Source organism: Sinohyriopsis cumingii, chromosome 17, assembly GCF_028554795.1.
Source record: "Sinohyriopsis cumingii isolate HCF-2022 chromosome 17, ASM2855479v2, whole genome shotgun sequence".
NCBI classification, from domain to species: Eukaryota; Metazoa; Mollusca; class Bivalvia; order Unionida; family Unionidae; genus Sinohyriopsis; species Sinohyriopsis cumingii.
The window spans coordinates 105,928,328-105,949,941 of NC_142977.1; the positions used below are offsets into that span (position 1 = coordinate 105,928,328).

The 21,614-nt window shown below is 34.4% G+C and overlaps 1 protein-coding gene across 2 annotated transcripts in view; it reads left to right on the forward strand.

Moving 5' to 3' along the window:
* LOC149779619 (methylmalonyl-CoA mutase, mitochondrial-like) overlaps nt 1–21,614 on the forward strand; it is a 118,574-nt gene that overhangs the window by 48,052 nt on the left and 48,908 nt on the right. For both annotated transcript variants that reach the window (XR_016415683.1, XM_089940407.1), the window contains exons 12-15: nt 6,511–6,616; nt 6,868–7,004; nt 8,095–8,220; nt 10,558–10,659. Coding sequence is in view for 1 of the 2 variants with exons in the window: in XM_089940407.1 (XP_089796533.1) it covers nt 6,511–6,616; nt 6,868–7,004; nt 8,095–8,220; nt 10,558–10,659 (471 nt within the window). In the remaining variant the exon portion in view is untranslated. The remainder of the gene's footprint in view (nt 1–6,510; nt 6,617–6,867; nt 7,005–8,094; nt 8,221–10,557; nt 10,660–21,614) is intronic.

Genomic DNA, 21,614 nt, shown 5'->3' on the forward strand with positions numbered 1-21,614 from the left:
GAGGGACTCCAGATCACATTCAGCAACCCTCCTAGCATTCAAGGGTACTTTTCGCTACAGACATACCATGATGCCCATACAAAGCTGAAATAAAATCCTGTCCTTAAGAAAATAGCAATAGAGGTTGTTCACAGTACCAGTTTTATTTAAAATATTTTCTTGCTCTCAAGGCCAGTGGCACGCTTCTTCTGGTTGTAGGTCTTAGTTGCAAACACCATGGTTCAGAATAGAGAAACTGTGACCTACAAGATGCAGAATGGAAATGAAGAGAAAGGAAAAATGCATGTTTGTGGTCATTGTTTTAGTAATCAATGTTGAAGGCATTCAGGGTTTTGGCATTAGAAAAATGGGTTCTCATTTTTTTCTTCATTGAACTGTGTTGTTTAATATGTGCAGGTATCTATAGGTTCAGAAGATAAGTCAATGTAATTATGTAGAAATTTATTAAAGATAGGCTGCCAATATTCCTAAACATGATGCAGGGATTCATGGTAAGCATTCTCATGGGTTGGCATCTCTGCACGATTAGGTGTCTTAAAGTGCATTTTACAAAATCACACAGCAGATGACTACAGAAAGCCCAGTGTATTTAACATTACACAGCAGATGGCAACAGAAAGCCCAGTGTATTTAACATCACACAGCAGATGGCAACAGAAAGCCCACTGTATTTAATGTTATGTATATTTGATTTGATTTATATTTGATTTAATTTAATTGTTTGTAAGTTTTAAAATCGTTTTATTTTTAATTTCATTACATGTCAGAGTAATGACATTTTGTTTACTAGGAATTTGATATTTTCCAGAAATTAGTTTGACCTGACTGTTCATTTGAAAACGCCTAAAAATAAAACTTTGTATCTTTTTACTGACCTAGTTCTGGTCCTTAATTGATAATCAAGTAAACAACTTCTTTTTTTAATTCATTCTTAATGTGTGAATGATAATAGTGAAATCGAGGCTGTACTGGAATATATGACCTTAGAGATGTAAATAGCTTCTGAACTGTTCTGGAATGTGATCACGTGACCTTCATACGGGTATCTATTTTGCACATTATTTGATTGTATAACCTTTGCCTATAGAGAAATAATCTCAGTTGGGCTTTTACTTTGGACACTGGAAAGTGTTTTGTTGTGACCAGATGAGCCTAAATTTTAATTTTTGGAATTATTAATTCTTTTTCCTGGAAATATTTGAGTGCTCATAAGAATTCTTGGACAAAGACATTTCTTTAAATTTTATTCAGAATACAAAACTGGAATATTATTTTCTGTTTTATTCAGAATTCAAACACTGGAATATTATTTTCTGTGGTTCACAATGAACTATAAACAAATCAGTGCTATACTGAGTACAGTATACGTCATCGCCTTCCCTTTTGAATTTTTTGTTGGGACTTGAACTTGAATTCATTAGAACATTTCATTACTAGGACTTCTAAAATTTATTTCATGGATTATTCTGGGATTAATTTTGGATTTGATTCTTAAAACCTTAAGTTCTTATTTTTTCATGTTTGCATAGTGTTTTTCTTCCATGGAAATAAATTATTTGTTAAATTTTACAAAGCTTGTTGTTTTCACTTTTTCTTTGTTACTGTTTATTAGAGCTAAACACGTAACATAAGATTAACCTATCACACAGCAGATGACTACAGAAATCCCAGTGTATTTAACATATCACACAGCAGATTACTACAGAAAGCCCAACAATTTGCTTTTTGCTTTATTTAGTACTAAGACAAATCTTTGGGTATGTATTTGGTCACCATTCAGTTTCAGAGATGTTAAATCTGAATATGACATGAAATAATATAACATTTTCTTATGTCTATTCCATTTGTATTCGTTTTAATGTGTGCTTACTCAGAGCTTTTGATATATTAAGTTGCAGCTGCTTATCGAGAGAAGAACTTGACTTACTAGTAAAATAACATCGACAGAAAGCATCCTGGTTTGAGGACCTTTCAAGATTGTACAAATGATGCCGATCTGCTTTCACATATGTGCAGCGCTATAAAAAAAATGATGAACCTTGAAACCACTTGAATACCTCCATTAGTTTTTGACCTGATTTGACACAAAGCAACATGTCATGATGGCAGTTCAGTTTGACACCACTGATGATTTGCTATCAGATTATTACTTAAATATAGAAATACTTATAAATGGCTTCATCTTAGAAGCTGCTAAATATAATATGACTGAATTGTGCAGAAAGCATTATGACAAATTGACCTTCCATTTTGGTGTAAATGATGCTGGACAGACTTAGACCACATTCTATAGAAAGAATTCTGGTATTATGACCACTTTAGTTTATGTAAATGATGCCAAGTCAGCATCAAATATGGCATTGATTTAAATAATTTAAAACTTTCAACTAACTTCATAATAATTGTGGAACAGAATTTGACCAAACTGAAAAGAAAGCATCCTGCCAGAAATGCTTTCAGAATTTTTGCAGATAATGGCAATCTGCCATCAGATATGGCCACTGTTTGACCAAACTGAAAGTATTCAGTTATCATGGCCTTTCAAGTTTGCACAAATGATTCTGATCTGGAATTAAATATGGTTACAATTACATTGGAAACAGTTTTGAATTTTTGCAGCCACCTGTGCTGTAAACAATATTTCTATCAAAGATACCAAAATTCTAAAGTACCTACAAGGCCCAAAAAAATAATATGTATGTTTATCTCACAATGCCTTCTGTCAAATCATGTAAGTCTTACACAGTGGCTTTTAAGCTGGAAGTTGTAAAGTTCGCAGAAGAGGAAGGTGGGAATATGGCTGCTCACAGGAATATGGTGTAAGTGAAAAATGTGTCTGAGATAGGTGTAAAGCTAAGGTTGCATTATGTGCTCTAAAAAAAAAACAAAGAAAGCAAATCATGGCTGCAAAGGAAGATTAATATTATATAAGATAAATTAGAAGAATTTGTCTTGATACAATGCGCAGCGTGTCGTGGAATGAACTCTGTGGAACTCAGAATCAGTGCAAAGGAAATTGCAACTAAATTAGGAATTGAAAGTGGAAGTATGTCATGGTGTTTTAGGTTCATGCAGAGAACAGGCCTTAGTATAAGACAATGCACTACTATGGCACAGAAACTCCCAGTAGACTTTCTGGAAAAATTGAACAATTTACATGAGTATGTCCAAGACAAGATTAAGACTGACAATTTGGAAATGACTAACATGATAACACGGACGAAGTGCCGGTAATATTCTGCATTCCAGTGAACAGAACAGTTGAGCTTAAAGGGTCTAACAGTGTTACTATTAGGACAACAGGTAAGGAGAAGTCAAACTTCACTCTAGTTCTCTCATTTTCTGCCGATGGCGGAAAGTTGTCACCAATGTTGATTTTTAAAAGAAAAACAATGCCAAAGGAGAAATTCACCAGTGGAATAAAAGTAAATCCAAAAGAATGGATGGACAATAACATGATTGAGAAGTGGTTAGATGGATGTTTCACACATTGAGTTGGCTTTTTCCTCACTAAGAAGTCTCTCCTCATTATGGATTCTATGCGTGCACACATCAGTGCCGAGACAAAGGTGAAGATTGAAACCAAGAAGACATCATTAGGCATCATTCCAGGTGGTATGACAAAGTTATTACAACTATTATACATTTACGTTAATCGCTGTTTCAAAGCTGAGCTTCAGAAGTTGTGGGAACATTGGATGTTGGCAGGCGAGCACAGCTTTACAAACATCGGACATCTGCAGCGCGCTACATATTCCCAGGATGCACATTAGGTTAAGGATGCATGGGACAGGGTTCCTGAATCAGCTATTTTGAATAGCTTTGCTAAAGCAGAAATTGTCAGCGAATAGAGAAGCCAGATGAGGATGATGAGATGGAGACAGATGATAATGAGAACATTTCCAATGTTCTGAACCCTGAGATAGCCACCATTTTTCATTCCGATATGGAAGATGAAGAATTCGGGGGATTTTCAGATATTGGAGATAATTAAGTGAGCTCTTAATCATTCTTTTCTTAATTAGAATGTGGAACAGTTCTACTACAGGTAGTAAAATGAATTACATTTATGTGCTTTCGGTTATAATTGACATGTTAAATAATATGTATTATAAAACTGTTCATTTGTGTAAATTTGATACAGCATTTCAAAGATATGTTAAAGTATAATAAAAAGTATTTTTATTTTTCATTCGCAACTTTTCTGTTTTCTGTCTCTTAATTTTCTTCACATTTCTGTTTTCCCTATGGATGGCCTCATTTCCCTATTGTTATCCAAACTGAGCTTATCTTATCTGTTGAATCTTGCACTCAACACTGGTTTCAACTGGAATAATCAGGTTCAAGCTTTATACCTTTAAATAACATGTACATAGCATGCACAGCCATGTTGCTCTTGTTGCAATGAATATCATAATTATAACAAGCATGGACTGTTTATTCAGCTGTGTCAATTGATAACGGCATATAGCAGTGCCTTGTACAGGAGTAAAATCACAAGCATGTTAGCATCGGTGATGCAATTTCATGATTGCCAATGATATGGAATATCATACAGTGATACCATTAATATTCATGAAACCAGAATTACTAGTGTAAAAAATGAAGCCAAGTTATTGACCTGGCCTTGTCTTATACTCCGAATCGACTTATATATGGACGAAGGATTGAAGATTTACAAAATTAGTGAATTCAGCTTATACTTTGCATTGACTCATAGGCTGGCAAATACGGTGCACTGGTTTTAAAATTAGGATAGGTAGGTAGTTGTTTCTCTGTTTTGGATATTGAATATATTATACTGATCAGAATATATAATGTACTAAAAGCTTCAAGAACTTGGCAAAACCATCTCAGGGTGAGATGCACAGATACATTTTGGGAATTATTTTTTTTAAAAAACGTTTTTTTTTTTACCCTGGAGGAAAATGTGCTAGGGTCAGCAACAAAAAATAAGGATGGTCAGCCAACTAAATCACACACTTTTTATGCCTAATAAAAAAATACTATAAAAAGGATAAAAGCTTCCAATGTTTTTTTCTCAAAAACCACTAAAAAGAATTTGATAAATTTGATAAAAAGCATCCAGGCGTAAAGTGTAATGCAGATCTTCCATCACATATGGCCACCATTAATAAATTTAGAATAAAACTTTTTTTTCCTGGTCAAAAACTGCTAAACATAATTTGATCAAATTTGACATAAATCATTCATACCATAAGAAATCTAAAAATTTTGTACAAATGATGTCAGTCCATAAATATATGTGGCCACCATTACCAAAAAGTGATTAACTTTCAAATGACTTTTTCTCAGAAACATGTGAACAAAATTTTGTCAACTTTCAGAGTAAGCATCCTGGCATAATGTCCTTTCAGTTTTATACAAATAATTACAATCTGCCATCAGGTATGACTGCTGTTTTTAAAAATGGAAAAACCATTAAACATCTCAAAGACCAAATACCAAATATGAATTTGACCATAATTTGAGTATAATTATGACTGCTGTTGTTAAAAATGGGAAACCAATCAAACATCTCAAAAGACCAAACATGAATTTGACCAAACTTAACACTAAGCAGTTTTGAGTAAAAGTCTTTCATATTTATAAAAACAATATTGATACATCATAAAAAATGGCTGTCATTGCTAAAATTAGCAATTTTAAAAAGAGATATCTCAAAATCATAGAACATAATTTGAGCAATATTGATAGGAAACCTGGTCTTTTAAGCCTTTTAAACTTGTACAAATGCTGCTGATATGCAAAACAATTTGGCCCCTGTTGCAAAAAATAGAAAGATCTTTGAATAACTTTTCCAAAACTGGCCAACAGAAGTTGAATGGAATTTGACCAGATTTGACAGAAAACAAGGTTGATCAGACTTAACAGAAAGCACCTTGGAGATAAGGCCATTCGTGTTTGTACCAAAGATGGTGGTCCATCGTATAATATGCCACCAGTGCAAAAATAAATTGAAGAATAAAGGCTTTATAACAAATTGTTGAACAGAATTTGAGTAAATTTGGCAGGAAACCTGGTTTCAAGGTCTTGTTATACAAATGATGCTGATATACTGACAAATTTGACCCCATTTACTAAAAAAGAATGACCTTTGAATAAGCACTTTTCAAAACCTGGTAAACAGAATTTTAAGAAATTTGACACAAAGCATTGTGGGATATATTCTATTGGCATGGATGATGTTATTCTGCCATCTGGTATGGCTGCCATTACTATATACGTCACCTTTATCTCATTTTTCCCAGATGGTTATTTTAATTTTAGCTAGAAGTGGGATTGGTAATGTTTTCCTTTTTTAGTTGTTGTTACTTCTGATTGCATCCAACCATGTCTCTTTCAGAGAGATTTTTGTTTTGCCAGATGCTTATGTATATGTGACATTATAGATTGACAGATTTCTTAGCCAGCTGCCATAGCGCTTTGCTTTGTCAAGTGGTAGCCAGGTTAGTTTTCTTAGGCTTACGTGGGATTCCTTTTTTTTAGGTGGAAGAGATGGGGGGTATGGCCAAAGCTGTGGCTTCTGGGATGCCCAAACTAAGAATAGAGGAATGTGCTGCGCGAAAACAGGCCAGAATTGACAATGGACAAGGTATGAGCTTTATAGAAATTATTACAAGTCTATGCACTCATAATCTCAGTGAAGTAAAACATTTACATACAAATGTTTGTAAAAAGTTAGTGAATTACATTTATTAGTATTTGCATAGCATTCAAAGTTTCTAAACCAGGGGATTGGAAGAATTTTTCATACTGTTCTGTATTCTGCTTTGATGTCACTTTTCAGTTTGATCTTAAATCAGAGAGTCGTATGTTGAAAACTGATTTGTATCCCCCTTACAGAGGTGATAGTGGGTGTGAACAAGCACAGGCTGAAGGAACAAGAACGGGTAGATGTACTCTGCATTGATAATTCCAGAGTCCGGGAGAAACAGATTGACCGATTAAAGAAAGTGAGAGCATCCAGGAATGAAAAGAAGGTAAAATTTCCTTGTTTGCATTCTTTTGAGTTGAAATTTTATCATCATCTTAATTTCTGTACTCATACTGACTCTGCTGTATTCTGTAGTTTGTAATTGGAAATGTTGAAGTTGTTGTTATGGAAGCAGCTGTTGTTGCTAGATAAGGGAATCAAGTTTCCATTAAAAGTGAAAAGAAGGTAAAATTGGTACCACCGACTTGATGGTAATTGTCATTACATAGTATGCATCTAAGTCTTGTGAATGGCGTTTAGGTTTGGTTTGGCCTGGTCTTTATGCTTCAGCAATAAAGTTAGGGTCATGGACCCCTAGATAGAATATAGTTAGGGTTATAGAACTTTAATTGGAATAAAATTAGGGTTACAATCTCCGCTTAGAAGAAAGTTAGAGTCATGGAACTTTAGTTAGAATAAATTAGGGCCACAGAATTTTGGTTGTAAGAAAGTTAGGATAAGAGAACGTTGGTTAAAATACAGTAAACATCATAGAACATTGGTTAGAATAAAGTTAGGACCATAGAACTTTAAGAATTTTCTCAATTTCCTTTCCTTTATCATCATGGTAAATTCATTGGTCTAATCACATCCTAGTTTGGGATTAGTCTGAGTTTCTTGCACAAAAGTTCCTGAGTATATGGGGCCTGGGCTTAACAAAGACCTAGAAAAATACCCCGCCCCCATCCACCCAGTTAAATCTGTTAGATGTTTTCATTTATATTAGGATATGTATGGGCACGAAGAACCTAGGCATTTTAACAACTTTGATAACTAATTATATTATCATGAATCAGCTTCACATTTACTCAGTTTTGACATAGGCATTAGTTTCCTAACTTACATATGAAATGGGCTTTGTCACAATTTGTTTAGGTATAAAAGAGAATATTATCATTATAGAAACATTTTAATTAATCCATCACCATTGTGTTTTTGAAGCCATTACATAACTTATATTTCGGGCCTTATATGTGTTTCTTCTGCTTTCCAATTTCTTACAATTGCTATCATTTATGAATGTAGTCAAGCTCGATATACAGAACTGTCCTAGGTTCCATAGCTTACTTTGAATTGTGTTGTCTCCCTTACGCCAGGCCCAGGAATCACTTGCAGCCATTACCAAGTGTTGTGAAAGCAAGGATGGGAATCTACTGGCTCTTAGCATTGAGGCAGCTCGAAACCGCTGCACTGTCGGAGAAATTACAGATGCAATGGAAAAGGTACCTCTGTGATATGTAGACATTAACCCCAAACTTTAAGGTCTTATAGCTTGACGAGAATGATGTGATAGCTTGATGTTTCATTAACTTACTAAAGGGGAGAATCCACCTGCTAAGGAGGTAATGTGCATGCATTGCACACACTTGATGTGTATGACATAATTTCTTCCACATCATGATTTCTAGATCCAGCCATTAGCAATATTAAATTTTCAAGTTGACTTGGTTGTTAAAAAAATAAAAAAATCCGAAAGATTTAAGTGCCTTAGTTGATCTGTAACAAGCACTTTCTTTTGCTAGACCTTCAGCAGCATCAGCATGTTCATATAAAATAATGTCATTATAAAAATACCATCCATGTGTATTTTACCAATAAAATTAGATAAAATGAATAGGGAATCAGAGAAGTCTTACAATAAGATGTCATATTTACGGGGACCTCAATATAAGAGCTCATAATAAATAGAATAAACTAAATTTTAAATTTGATGTTTGCATTCCTAAGGGATCTAATGCTTTGGATGGCTTACTTGCTGTACATGAATTTTAATTATATATCATTATTATGTACTTGCTGAGTAGTACTGCATGCAGAGAGTTACTTGATGTGTGTTGGATACAAAGAATCTTAGTCAATAATTCTTTAGATCAAAAATACAAAATATGAAAAATTTGGCCTTATTTACCAGTCTGCACTGCACTCCAGTTCAAACAGTGAATTATGCACTGACATTTCAGGGTTGGTTTAGTGAGTTGCACATCCGACATGAGCAGATATGGCGTTTCTTAAGGTTGATTTCTTGTGAATGTTAGAGTGTTTAATTTTTTATTTGCCCACCATAAGGCGCATCAGATATGAAGTTGCCCCAAGTTCTGTATCTCCATTTATCTGTTTTAAATTTCATTTTCTGACTATAGCATAAGTTCTCCAGAACTACGATATTGATTTGGAGCTAGTACAAAGTCACAGGGATTGAAAGAAGTAAAACTTTCCATTAAATGAATCAGATACCATGCCCAAACTTTATAATTAGCTTGAATTTAGGATAAGAAAGACTCATATTGCTTTTGGGGGTAAAAAAAAAATATGTCAATGGTCAGGGTCACATTAAATCAAAGATAAAAAATAGTTTCTTCATATCTTGAATTTTTTAAAATAAATATAACCTACTTTGACCAACCTATATGGATAACTTGCATTTAATACCAAAAAACATGTTCATCTGGGGGTCAGGGGGGTTAAAAGATCATAGGTCAAGGTAAGAGGGACTCAGTAAAGGAAAATGACTTTCACAAAATATCTCAAGCTTCATTCCACAAATCATGACCAACCATTTCATCATTTGAGATGAGAAAAGCACATATTGATTTTGGAGTAGAAAGCTTGATATGGCATGCATATAAATAACCTGATATGGCATGCATATACTATGCTGGTTATTGTACTACTGTTGAAAAGTTATATTTCTTCATAGCTTAGGGTCCAGTAAATCCCAGAAATAGCTAAGGTTCCAATAAATCCAAACTCGTCTACAAAATTTAGATTGTGTGTGCATTTTATTTTGCTTCTCTTTGTTGAATATCTATCCCCCCAAAAGGGTCAATATATAGGAAAGTATGGGAGAAAGCGCTAAGGATAAAATAATAACTGGAGTACTTAAAAGTTCGTCAAATTTGTGTAGATTGAATATTTTAGACTATTATCAATTACACGAAGAAAAGTATATGTTAATCAAATTTTTTCCTTATGACACAGTTACTGAGATCACATCAGTTTTCCACAACAGTAAGCCCGCATGAACAATTTACATCAGGTCATAACTATTAAATGTTTCACAAGGCCATGTATACCTTTCATTGGCATTTTCTTTATCAGGACTGTTATTGTGATTATTAAAATTGTGTAAGAATTTTGCTTTTTTATTAAATTAAGAAGAGGCCAAAGTTATAACCCTATCTTCTTTATGCCCAGTCTCTACCAGAGTTTTGGTGGTTCGATTTAGCTTGGTAAATGTGATGTCATATCGATGATGTCTTTCTGTAATGTTTACACCATTTTTAACTGCGCAGTTAAACATTGATTTTACAAAAGTGGATTACCATGGTTACAGAAGAGAAAATCACTGATGAATGCTGTGAGCATTGTAAATTTGAATACGAAGTGGAGATAATGTTTGGCACATAACGGTGTAGATTTTGTACTGTTGAATGATGTCACAAACAGTGCTAGGATATATAGTAAAATAACGTGATAAATAATATCTTTCAGTGTGCATTTTGTGATAAGTTTTATTTCTCTACAGCTTAGACACTTTTTATTGAGTTTTCTTTTGATAGGTGTATGGTCGCCATCTTGCCACAAGTCGAATGGTCAGTGGTGCTTACAAGACAGAGTTTGGTGATGAAAAAGAAATTGACACAATAATTAAGAGAGTTGAGGTGAGTATTTTGGGAATTTGACATGTAGGTTGGAAGAGTTGTGTAGTCACATGACTAGGAATGCAAATGGCCAGATCCAGGTCAAATTTCAGCAATGATGTACTTTTGTCTTGTCTGTCAGCGAATTAAAGACATGACGAATGCTATGCTCATGATTTTGGAGAAAATAAATCATATTCCTGTCGATTTCATGCAGGTATATCTCGATGAAAGGTTGTTCAAGTTTGCTGAGCTGGCTAGTAAATGGCTACCCCATGCTGACACCAAATGGTGTCGGTGAATTCCAACTTTTCGATAGGGAATGGACTCTGACCCTACACCCCAACGTAAATGTCCAAATATCAAAAATGGGGTGACAAGGGTAAGAGGAAACTCGGACTATGCATGTTCGAGAATAGCACACCAAGTGGGGCTTTTTTGTTGGATAGTGAAAAGGATATAAAGAGAAGCCTGCTTAAGGTCACATATATTAAATAATTGTGTCATATGTGGATGCCTTTCCAGGATTACACGCACACAGATTATTATAGGAAGAAATGATTGTATATTTAGCACACACCTGTCTTTGGAGGTCAATTTACTAACCAAAACATTTCTGTCTAAGACATGATAGAGTAATTTGTCATCTTTTGAATTGGACATTTAGGATTTGTTTGAATGCTAAACTCATTTCATACATGGATTTTATTGGTCTTGTTACTTCTATGATTTGATTTGTTTTCGTCATTAAAATTGGTTGAGTGGAGGTAAAAAAGAGAAGTCTGTGCAAATATTTCTATGTTTTTCTAATAGCTTTTACCCGGCTTATTTGTCCCATTAAAATTGAAAATTTCATCTTAAAGTTGCAGTACTTTAATTCCTTTTCAGATCAGTGATTTTTTGTGTGTAAACTTCAGACTTTGTGTTTTCCTGTAAATCATTGCAATTTTCTTTATAAATCTGATGATTGCTGTAATTACTTCATGAAAATAAATGAATGATAGAAAAGCCAACATCTACCTGGACAAATCAGTCCACTGTTTACGGACTACTTTTTGGTACTAAGACATGCCAAGTCTAGCTCACTATTAAACACGCTGTCTTGTTTATCTTTTATTCCATATTGAACTTGTATATATGCATATTTTCCCAATTCGTTTACTGCTGGCCCCACTTTGGAAATGATAGGAAAGGAAACTTGAATGATTGAAATGCCAACATCTGCTTGGATGGACAGTTGTGGAAGTTGATAATTAGGGTTTCATGTTAATGGTCACCATTTTATCATTTCAGTGTTTATTAAACTAATGTGTGTAATTGCAACAACTTTGGATATCTTGGATATTATCTTGAGTAATATTGATTCCATTTTGTCTATATTTATTATTTTAACGTCCCTCATTAGCATTGATATGTATCTTGTGTTCTTTGATAATGTTGGAACAGCTGGACCTCTCCATTTAAAATGTACAGAGTGAACATACAAGCATATTTTGGTTTTCATAAGATAGCATAAAATTACCACTTACAATATATTTGTGCACATTTCACTAAACATTTGATATTTGTAAATTATTCTGATTTATTGTTGTAATATCAGGCAATTTTGTTTGTGGATTTGAAAAGTTTCTTTCCATTTCCTCTCAGTACAGAATCTTTACATAGGAAATTAAAGTGTTACTAACAAAGCAGAAAGATCGTTTGACAGCACAATTCAAATAGAGGTGTTTCTGTTGCATCACAATAGTTTCGACTGAACAGATTTAAATCCCACTTATAAATTTTATAATAAAGTAAAATATTTATTACATTTTTTGCAACAATATAAAAGCTGCTGAGAAAAATCCACGAAGGCACCTTATATTCTGCCAGGCTCAGGCTTGCTGGTTTAATTATAATGCAGCCATTTGTGAAGAGTTTGCTGCACACATTCATGCCAACATTATGCTTTTGGCATAATAATTATGCTTATTTTTCACCAAATTATGTTTTATGCTTGAATATATATGGATTATGCTTTGTTAGTACAAAAAAAAATATAAGTAAAGCAATAAAATGTTGTTTTTGTCATTTTTATTATCACCTATATAAGTCCACTCATGAATTTAAGAATATTGTTAAAAGGCTGACTGTTATGTAAGAATAGCATAAGAGTACTTAATTTGCTATTTATAGCAATTGTAAATGACCCATTTCCAAGAAAACAGATGGGTTTCTTCAAATTTGAACATTGCATTGCAGATTCATTATATTTATAAGCTAGTTAGTGGACCAGTTTATACTTTTAAAGAAAATGGCATCACATGTTAAGTGAAACACTTTACAGTGCAAGTTCTGGATGGAAAAGGTTAAAGCTGATGGATCTGTTCAAACTTAAACACATGTCAGATCAGAAAAAAAGGTCAAATCAACATCATTTTGCAAACTTTAATAGAAGAATTTGAGAGTAATTTAATACAGCATGTTGAGCACATGACCATTCTCATTGTAAAATTCCAGTTCACGATCATTCAGTGAAAATTACACATGTGGACTAATTAAAGTAAACTGAATATAAAGAATTTTTCATTATATTTTGTGCTTGTATTCTGGTTATAATCCATTTAGTTTTTGCCCTTTGGAACAAGAATTTTGACCAGCTGTAGAACCAGGTTAGTAGCAAAAGTAAATGTATCGTTTTTAGACATGCTGTAATTCTGGCATGTAATGTATAGATTACACTTTTTACACCCAAATATCACTTTTTTGCCACTTATAATAGCAATAATTATGCTTAAACCTCTCAAGGCATTAACATGTATGTGTACATCTGCCTGACAGTTATTCAAGAAGTTGCTGTGAATGTGAAGCAGTAGCTCTTACACCTGCTGACAACAGTTGCTGTGCTGTGAAGTAGTAGCTATTACAGCAGATAACAACAGTTGCTGTGTAGTGAAGTTGTAGCTGACAACAGTTGTTGTGCTGTGAAGTGGTAGCTATTACCATAGCTGAAAACAGTTGCTGTGCAATGAACTAGTAGCTATTACAGCAGATCAACAGTTACTGTGATGTGAAGTGGTAGCTATTACCACAGCTGAAAACAGTTCCATTGCTTTGAAGTGGTAGCTGTTAGCACAGCTGAAATAGTTGATTTTACATGAGCTAATTCCTCACTTTATAGCTTCAATAGCACAATGCCAAGTAGTTTTTTTTTTACGGTGGATGATATCCAATGCAAATAATGATTGGAAATAGTATATATCTTTAATTTTATCACATTTATGAAAATGGGCATCTATAACAAGTCCATTCTGCATCAAAATCATGACCACTCTACTACATTTTACACCCAATAGTTTCTTCTTTGTAAAAATGTTTACCATTTGAAACTAGATGGTCTATTTCCAGTATATCTTTGCTGACTGTTATTTCCATAAGGTAATACTTTGGGCTATCCTTCTCATGGAACATTAAAGACAGCATGAAGTTTTGTGGCCGCATGGTCTAGTATCATTTTTGGAGGAAGATGTCAGGCTTTTCATGTATTAAGTATTGTGTTATGAAATTGTGTGATTTTTGTTGTATTTGCTGATTTTGCTAGCCTGAGACATAACAATCTATTTTGACAATGCAAGCTTAAACAAGAGTTCCTCACTTATTGCAGTTTAAGCAGTCATCAAGGGATATTTATCAGTATGTCTGTACACACTTTGTCCTCTCATAAACATTTATGCCAGGGATCAGGTTGCCACCAAATATGGATTACATCCTACAGCTACGTGTGCTTGATATTAAATATTTTGACTTAGCTTTATGCCAGTGATCAGGTTGCCACCAAATATGGATTACATCCTACAGCTACGTGTGCTTGATATTAAATATTTTGACTTAGCTTTATGCCAGTGATCAGGTTGCCACCAAATATGGATTACATCCTACAGCTACATGTACTTGATATTAAATATTTTGACTTAGCTTTATGCCAGGGATCAGGTTGCCACCAGATATGGATTACATCCTACAGCTACGTGTGCTTGATATTAAATATTTTGACTTAGCTTTATGCCAGGGATCAGGTTGCCACCAAATATGGATTACATCCTACAGCTACGTGTACTTGATATTAAATATTTTGACTTAGCTTTATGCCAGTGATCAGGTTGCCACCAAATATGGATTACATCCTACAGCTACATGTGCTTGATATTAAATATTTTGACTTAGCTTTATGTCAGTGATCAGGTTGCCACCAAATATGGATTACACCCTACAGCTACGTGTGCTTGATATTAAATATTTTGACTTAGCTATATGCCAGGGATCAGGTTGCCACCAAATATGGATTACATCCTACAGCAACATGTGCTTGATATTAAATATTTTGACTTAGCTATATGCCAGTGATCAGGTTGCCACCAAATATGGATTACATCCTACAGCTACGTGTGCTTGATATTAAATATTTTGACTTAGCTATATGCCAGTGATCAGGTTGCCACCAAATATGGATTACATCCTACAGCTACGTGTGCTTGATATTAAATATTTTGACTTAGCTTTATGCCAGGGATCAGGTTGCCACCAAATATGGATTACATCCTACAGCTACATGTGCTTGATATTAAATATTTTGACTTAGCTTTATGCCAGTGATCAGGTTGCCACCAAATATGGATTACATCCTACAGCTATGTGTGCTTGATATTAAATATTTTGACTTAGTTTTATGCCAGTGATCAGGTTGCCACCAGATATGGATTACATCCTACAGCTACGTGTGCTTGATATTAAATATTTTGACTTAGCTTTATGCCAGTGATCAGGTTGCCACCAAATATGGATTACATCCTACAGCTACGTGTGCTTGATATTAAATATTTTGACTTAGCTATATGCCAGTGATCAGGTTGCCACCAAATATGGATTACATCCTACAGCAACATGTGCTTGATATTAAATATTTTGACTTAGCTATATGCCAGTGATCAGGTTGCCACCAGATATGGATTACATCCTACAGCTACGTGTGCTTGATATTAAATATTTTGACTTAGCTATATGCCAGTGATCAGGTTGCCACCAAATATGGATTACATCCTACAGCTACGTGTGCTTGATATTAAATATTTTGACTTAGCTTTATGCCAGGGATCAGGTTGCCACCAAATATGGATTACATCCTACAGCTACATGTGCTTGATATTAAATATTTTGACTTAGCTTTATGCCAGTGATCAGGTTGCCACCAAATATGGATTACATCCTACAGCTACATGTGCTTGATATTAAATATTTTGACTTAGCTTTATGTCAGTGATCAGGTTTCCACCAAATATGGATTACATCCTACAGCTATGTGTGCTTGATATTAAATATTTTGACTTAGCTTTATGCCAGTGATCAGGTTGCCACCAAATATGGATTACATCCTACAGCTACATGTGCTTGATATTAAATATTTTGACTTAGCTTTATGTCAGTGATCAGGTTGCCACCAAATATGGATTACATCCTACAGCTACGTGTGCTTGATATTAAATATTTTGACTTAGCTTTATGCCAGTGATCAGGTTGCCACCAAATATGGATTACATCCTACAGCTACGTGTGCTTGATATTAAATATTTTGACTTAGCTTTATGCCAGTGATCAGGTTGCCACCAAATATGGATTACATCCTACAGCTACGTGTGCTTGATATTAAATATTTTGACTTAGCTTTATGCCAGTGATCAGGTTGCCACCAAATATGGATTACATCCTACAGCTACATGTACTTGATATTAAATATTTTGACTTAGCTTTATGTTTTGCTGCATTTCAGCTGTATTTATATTTTTGTTTTTTAATTCATTTTCTTGCATTGTGATTTTTTTATCCAGATATATTGTAATGCATCATCTCTCTTTGATCATTGAATGTATTGTTGTAATGCTAAAATTAATGCACCTGAAGTTTAAAATTTTCATCTCTGCAAAAAGTTTTATTTCTTTATGCCATCTGCATGTATTATCAGTGGATTTAATCATATTATGCCATCTGTCACCAGTAGAGTAAATCATTTTATGCTATCTCTCAGTGGATTTAATCACATTATGCCATCTGTCATCAGTAGAGTAAATCATTTTATGCCATCTCTCAGTGGATTTAATCACATTATGCCATCTGTCACCAGTAGAGTAAATCATTTTATGCTATCTCTCAGTGGATTTAATCATATTATACCATCTGTCATCAGTAGAGTAAATCATTTTATGCTATCTCTCAGTGGATTTAATTACATTATGCCATCTGTCACCAGTAGAGTAAATCATTTTATGCTATCTCTCAGTGGATTTAATCATATGCCATCTGTCATCAGTAGAGTAAATTATTTTATGCCATCTCTTGGTGGATTTAATCACATTATGCCATCTGTCACCAGTAGAGTAAATCATTTTATGCTATCTCTCAGTGGATTTAATCATATTATGCCATCTGTCATCGGTAATCATTTTATGCTATCTCTCAGTGGATTTAATCACATTATGCCATCTGTCACCAGTAGAGTAAATCATTTTATGCTGTCTCTCAGTGGATTTAATCATATTATGCCATAATTCACTAGTAGAGTAAATCATTTTATGCTATCTCTCAGTGGATTTAATCACATTATGCCATCTGTCACCAGTAGAGTAAATCATTTTATGCTATCTCTCAGTGGATTTAATCACATTATGCCATCTGTCATCAGTAGAGTAAATCATTTTATGCCACCTCTCAGTGGATTTAATCATATTATGCCATCTGTCATCAGTAGAGTAAGTCATTTTATGCTATCTCTCAGTGGATTTTATCATATTATGCCATCTGTCACCAGTAGAGTAAATCATTTTATGCCATCTCTCAGTGGATTTTATCATATTATGCCATCTGTCACCAGTAGAGTAAATCATTTTATGCCATCTCTCAGTGGATTTTATCATATTATGCCATCTGTCACCAGTAGAGTAAATCATTTTATGCTATCTCTCAGTGGATGTAATCATATTATGCCATCCGTCACCAGTAGAGTAAATCATTTTATGCTATCTCTCAGTGGATTTAATCATATTATGCCACCTGTCATCAGTAGAGTAAATCATTTTATGCCATCTCTCAGTGAATTTAATCATATTATGTCATCTGTCACCAGTAGAGTAAATCATTTTATGCTATCTCAGTGGATTTAATCATATTATGCCATCTGTCATCAGTAGAGTAAATCATTTTATGCTATCTCTCAGTGGATTTAATCATATTATGCCATCTGTTACCAGTAGAGTAAATTATCCCATCAGTTTAATTAAAATATCTGGTATCTTTGTGATCTACAGATTGGATAATGCATTTATTACTTCCACTCATCGTTTTCTTTTTTTCATTCCTTTGAAATGACATGGAAATGCATTGAATTGACAGATAGTCATTGAATTGGCAATTGAATTGACAGATTGTCATTGAATTGACATGTTGTCATTGAATTAACAGATCTTAAGTAGGATTTTTCATTTTCTAAAATGTTAAATGGAGAAAAAGAATATTGAATTAATATTGTCTTGTTACAAATAATCTTTAATGAAATAGCAAATGCATAAATGCAAATGATGGTATTTAATTGATGATAAATACAAATATAACTGCAGCTGCAGTAAATTAAAAATATAATTGTAGGGTATTTGGTATTTGTCAGCAACTTATATTTCCAATTTCATTTCATTTAGATAAAATTGTACAGATGCAAATACTCGTGACTATGTCATTACATCATTGTGGGATATTAAATCTTCTCTAACTAAAACACTCTCTTGCTTTGTATTGAGTGAATACTATTTTGTCAGTGTAAAGACTCACATCCATGATGCAAAAAAGGCTTTTGAATGTGGAAATGTAGAATTAGCACCAGCCTGAAAATAATTGATTTTCAAAATTTATTCATGACATACATTTTACAGTTGTGTTCTCCGTTTTCATCAAAATGCATTCATCCTTCTCTTTGCATTCATTCTACATTTTACTTCATTGGCATTCATTCTGCGTTAATTTACATTCATTCTGTATTTCATTTCATTTGCATTCCTTCTATATACTGTTTGTATTCCATTTTTGTTGGGGTCTTTATCATTTCTAATTGATCATAACATGTTTCTCTTTCAAAAGAAATACACTACTTTCTAAACACAAGCTGTAGTGTGCTAGTGCTATATAGTCTGTTTGTAGATGAAGTTTTAAATAATTTTCATAGAGACTCCTCTCGTACTGCTGGGCTAGCCTATATACTTTTCTTTCCCGTGTCTAAATCAAATTATGCAGCTGAAAGTATGTTCTTTTGTAAGGTTCATTAGCATGGATAGCACACATGCATACAATCCCTTCAATTATTTCTTACATGGGCACATATCACTTGTGAGCAGTTGTGGGCAATGAATGACACTTATTTGAAACATGATATAATCATCACATACACAGCTAGGGTCACTTGTCTTCTTACACATGCACAGCTAGGGTCGCTTGTCTTCTTACACATGCACAGCTAGAGTCGCTTGTCTTCTTACACATACACAGCTAGGGTCGCTTGTCTTCTTACACATACACAGCTAGGGTCGCTTGTCTTCTTACACATGTACAGCTAGGGTCGCTTGTCTTCTTACACATACACAGCTAGGGTCGCTTGTCTTCTTACACATGCACAGCTAGGGTCGCTTGTCTTCTTACACATGCACAGCTAGAGTCGCTTGTCTTCTTACACATACACAGCTAGGGTCGCTTGTCTTCTTACACATACACAGCTAGGGTCGCTTGTCTTCTTACACATGCACAGCTAGGGTCGCTTGTCTTCTTACACATACACAGCTAGGGTCGCTTGTCTTCTTACACATGCACAGCTAGGGTCGCTTGTCTTCTTACACATGCACAGCTAGTGTTGCTTGTCTTCTTACACATGCAAAGCTAGTGTCACTTGTCTTCTTACACATACACAGCTAGGGTCGCTTGTCTTCTTACACATACACAGCTAGGGTCACTTGTCCTCTTACACATACACAGCTAGTGTCGCTTGTCTTCTTACACATACACAGCTAGGGTCACTTGTCCTCTTACACATACACAGCTAGTGTTGCTTGCCTTCTTACACATACACAGCTAGGGTCACTTGTCCTCTTACACATACACAGCTAGAGTCGCTTGTCTTCTTACACACACAGCTAGGGTCACTTGTCTTACACATACACAGCTAGTGTTGCTCGTCTTATACATACACAGCTAGGGTCATTTGTCCTCTTACACATACACAGCTAGGGTCACTTGTCTTCTTACACATACACAGCTAGGGTCACTTGTCTTCTTACACATACACAGCTAGGGTCATTTGTCTTCTTACACATACACAGCTAGTGTCGCTTGTCTTTTTACACATACACAGCTATGGTTGCTTGTCTTCTTACACATACACATCCATTAATATGCTCATTCTGAATTTCTTGCATGAACAGAATATGTTAGCATGATCAAGCTTCTGCTTGGGTATATCTTTATCAAACTTTGCACCTGAAAATCTTGACATTGGATATGCATCAAGGAAGGTTATGTTTGTAAACCTTGATAAATTCTACATCATTTTACATTTTATTATGTGCTCCAAGATTAATTAATTTAAATTTAATTCAAAGCTCTTTAGTAATTCTGATTTTAAGCTTTAGCCACATTTTGCAGAAGGAAAGTTAAGTTCATATTAATGACACTAGGCTGCTCTCTTTATGGAAAATAAATCTGAAATCAGGCTGAATGAGATGTTAAGACAAGCTGAAAGGAAGTTCATTGTGGAAAAATAGTCTGAAATCCGGCTGAATAAGATGTTAAGACAAGCTGAAATAAATTTCATGGTCATAAAGGTGCTACAGCTCAAAGATAAAGTGTATCAAATTAAAAAAATATGACAGTATCAAGATAACATATTACAGAAGGAAATGCAAGCAGACAAACAAATACAAAGTAAAATACCACAGATACCAGACTAGTGAGTATGTGTTGAAGTGACAAGATGATCTGTGTTACCTAGTGGCATTTTTTTTAAAATCTATATCCCATTAATGAGTTTGTGTTGAAGTGACAAGATGATCTGTGTCACCTAGTGACATTTTATATGTACCCCCAGTAAAGAGCTTGTGTTGAAGTGACAAGGTGATCTGCATCTCCTAGTAGCATTTTATCTATACCCCAGTAATGAGTTCATACTGAAGTGACAAGGTGATTTGTGTCACCTAGTGACATTTTATCTGTACCCCAGTAATGAGTTCATGCTGAAGTGACAAGGTGATTTGTGTCACCTAGTGGCATTTTGTCTGTACCCCAGAAATGAGTTCGTACTGAAGTGACACGGTGATTTGTGACACCTAGTGGCGTTTTATCTGTACCCCAATAATGAGTTTGTGTTGAAGTGACAAGGTGATTTGTTTCACCTAGTGGCATTTTATCTGTACCCCATTAATGAATTCATCACTACTAGTGTAGATTAGATCATGATCACATCCAGTTTAGCCCTTCTTTTTATACCCAAGGTCTATCATTGGCTAAAACAAAGGCACCATCTGAAATAATCCCTTCTGTATGTCTAGTTAAATAACAGAAAGATTGTAAGTGTGCATTTTGCCAATTGGTCTGTCCAGAATCAAATATTTAGCATACTGTTATCCTAGGAGAGCTGTGTACATATTCACATATTGTCTATGGAAAATTTCACAAAACATTGTGCTGTGATTGAAGTTTACCAAATCAATATACATCATGCCAGAGTTCTGTTCAATTATCTGACTCCCAATCTGTATCATTGAAATACTTGAGAATGTTGTATTACACTAAATTCAAGCATATGTCTAACAGTACAGACATTTAGAAGTTTGACCATCAGAAGTAATTATGAATTGTCCGTTAAGTTTTCTTTTTTTTAATGTATTGCATAAAAAGATCAATAATCTTAAAAG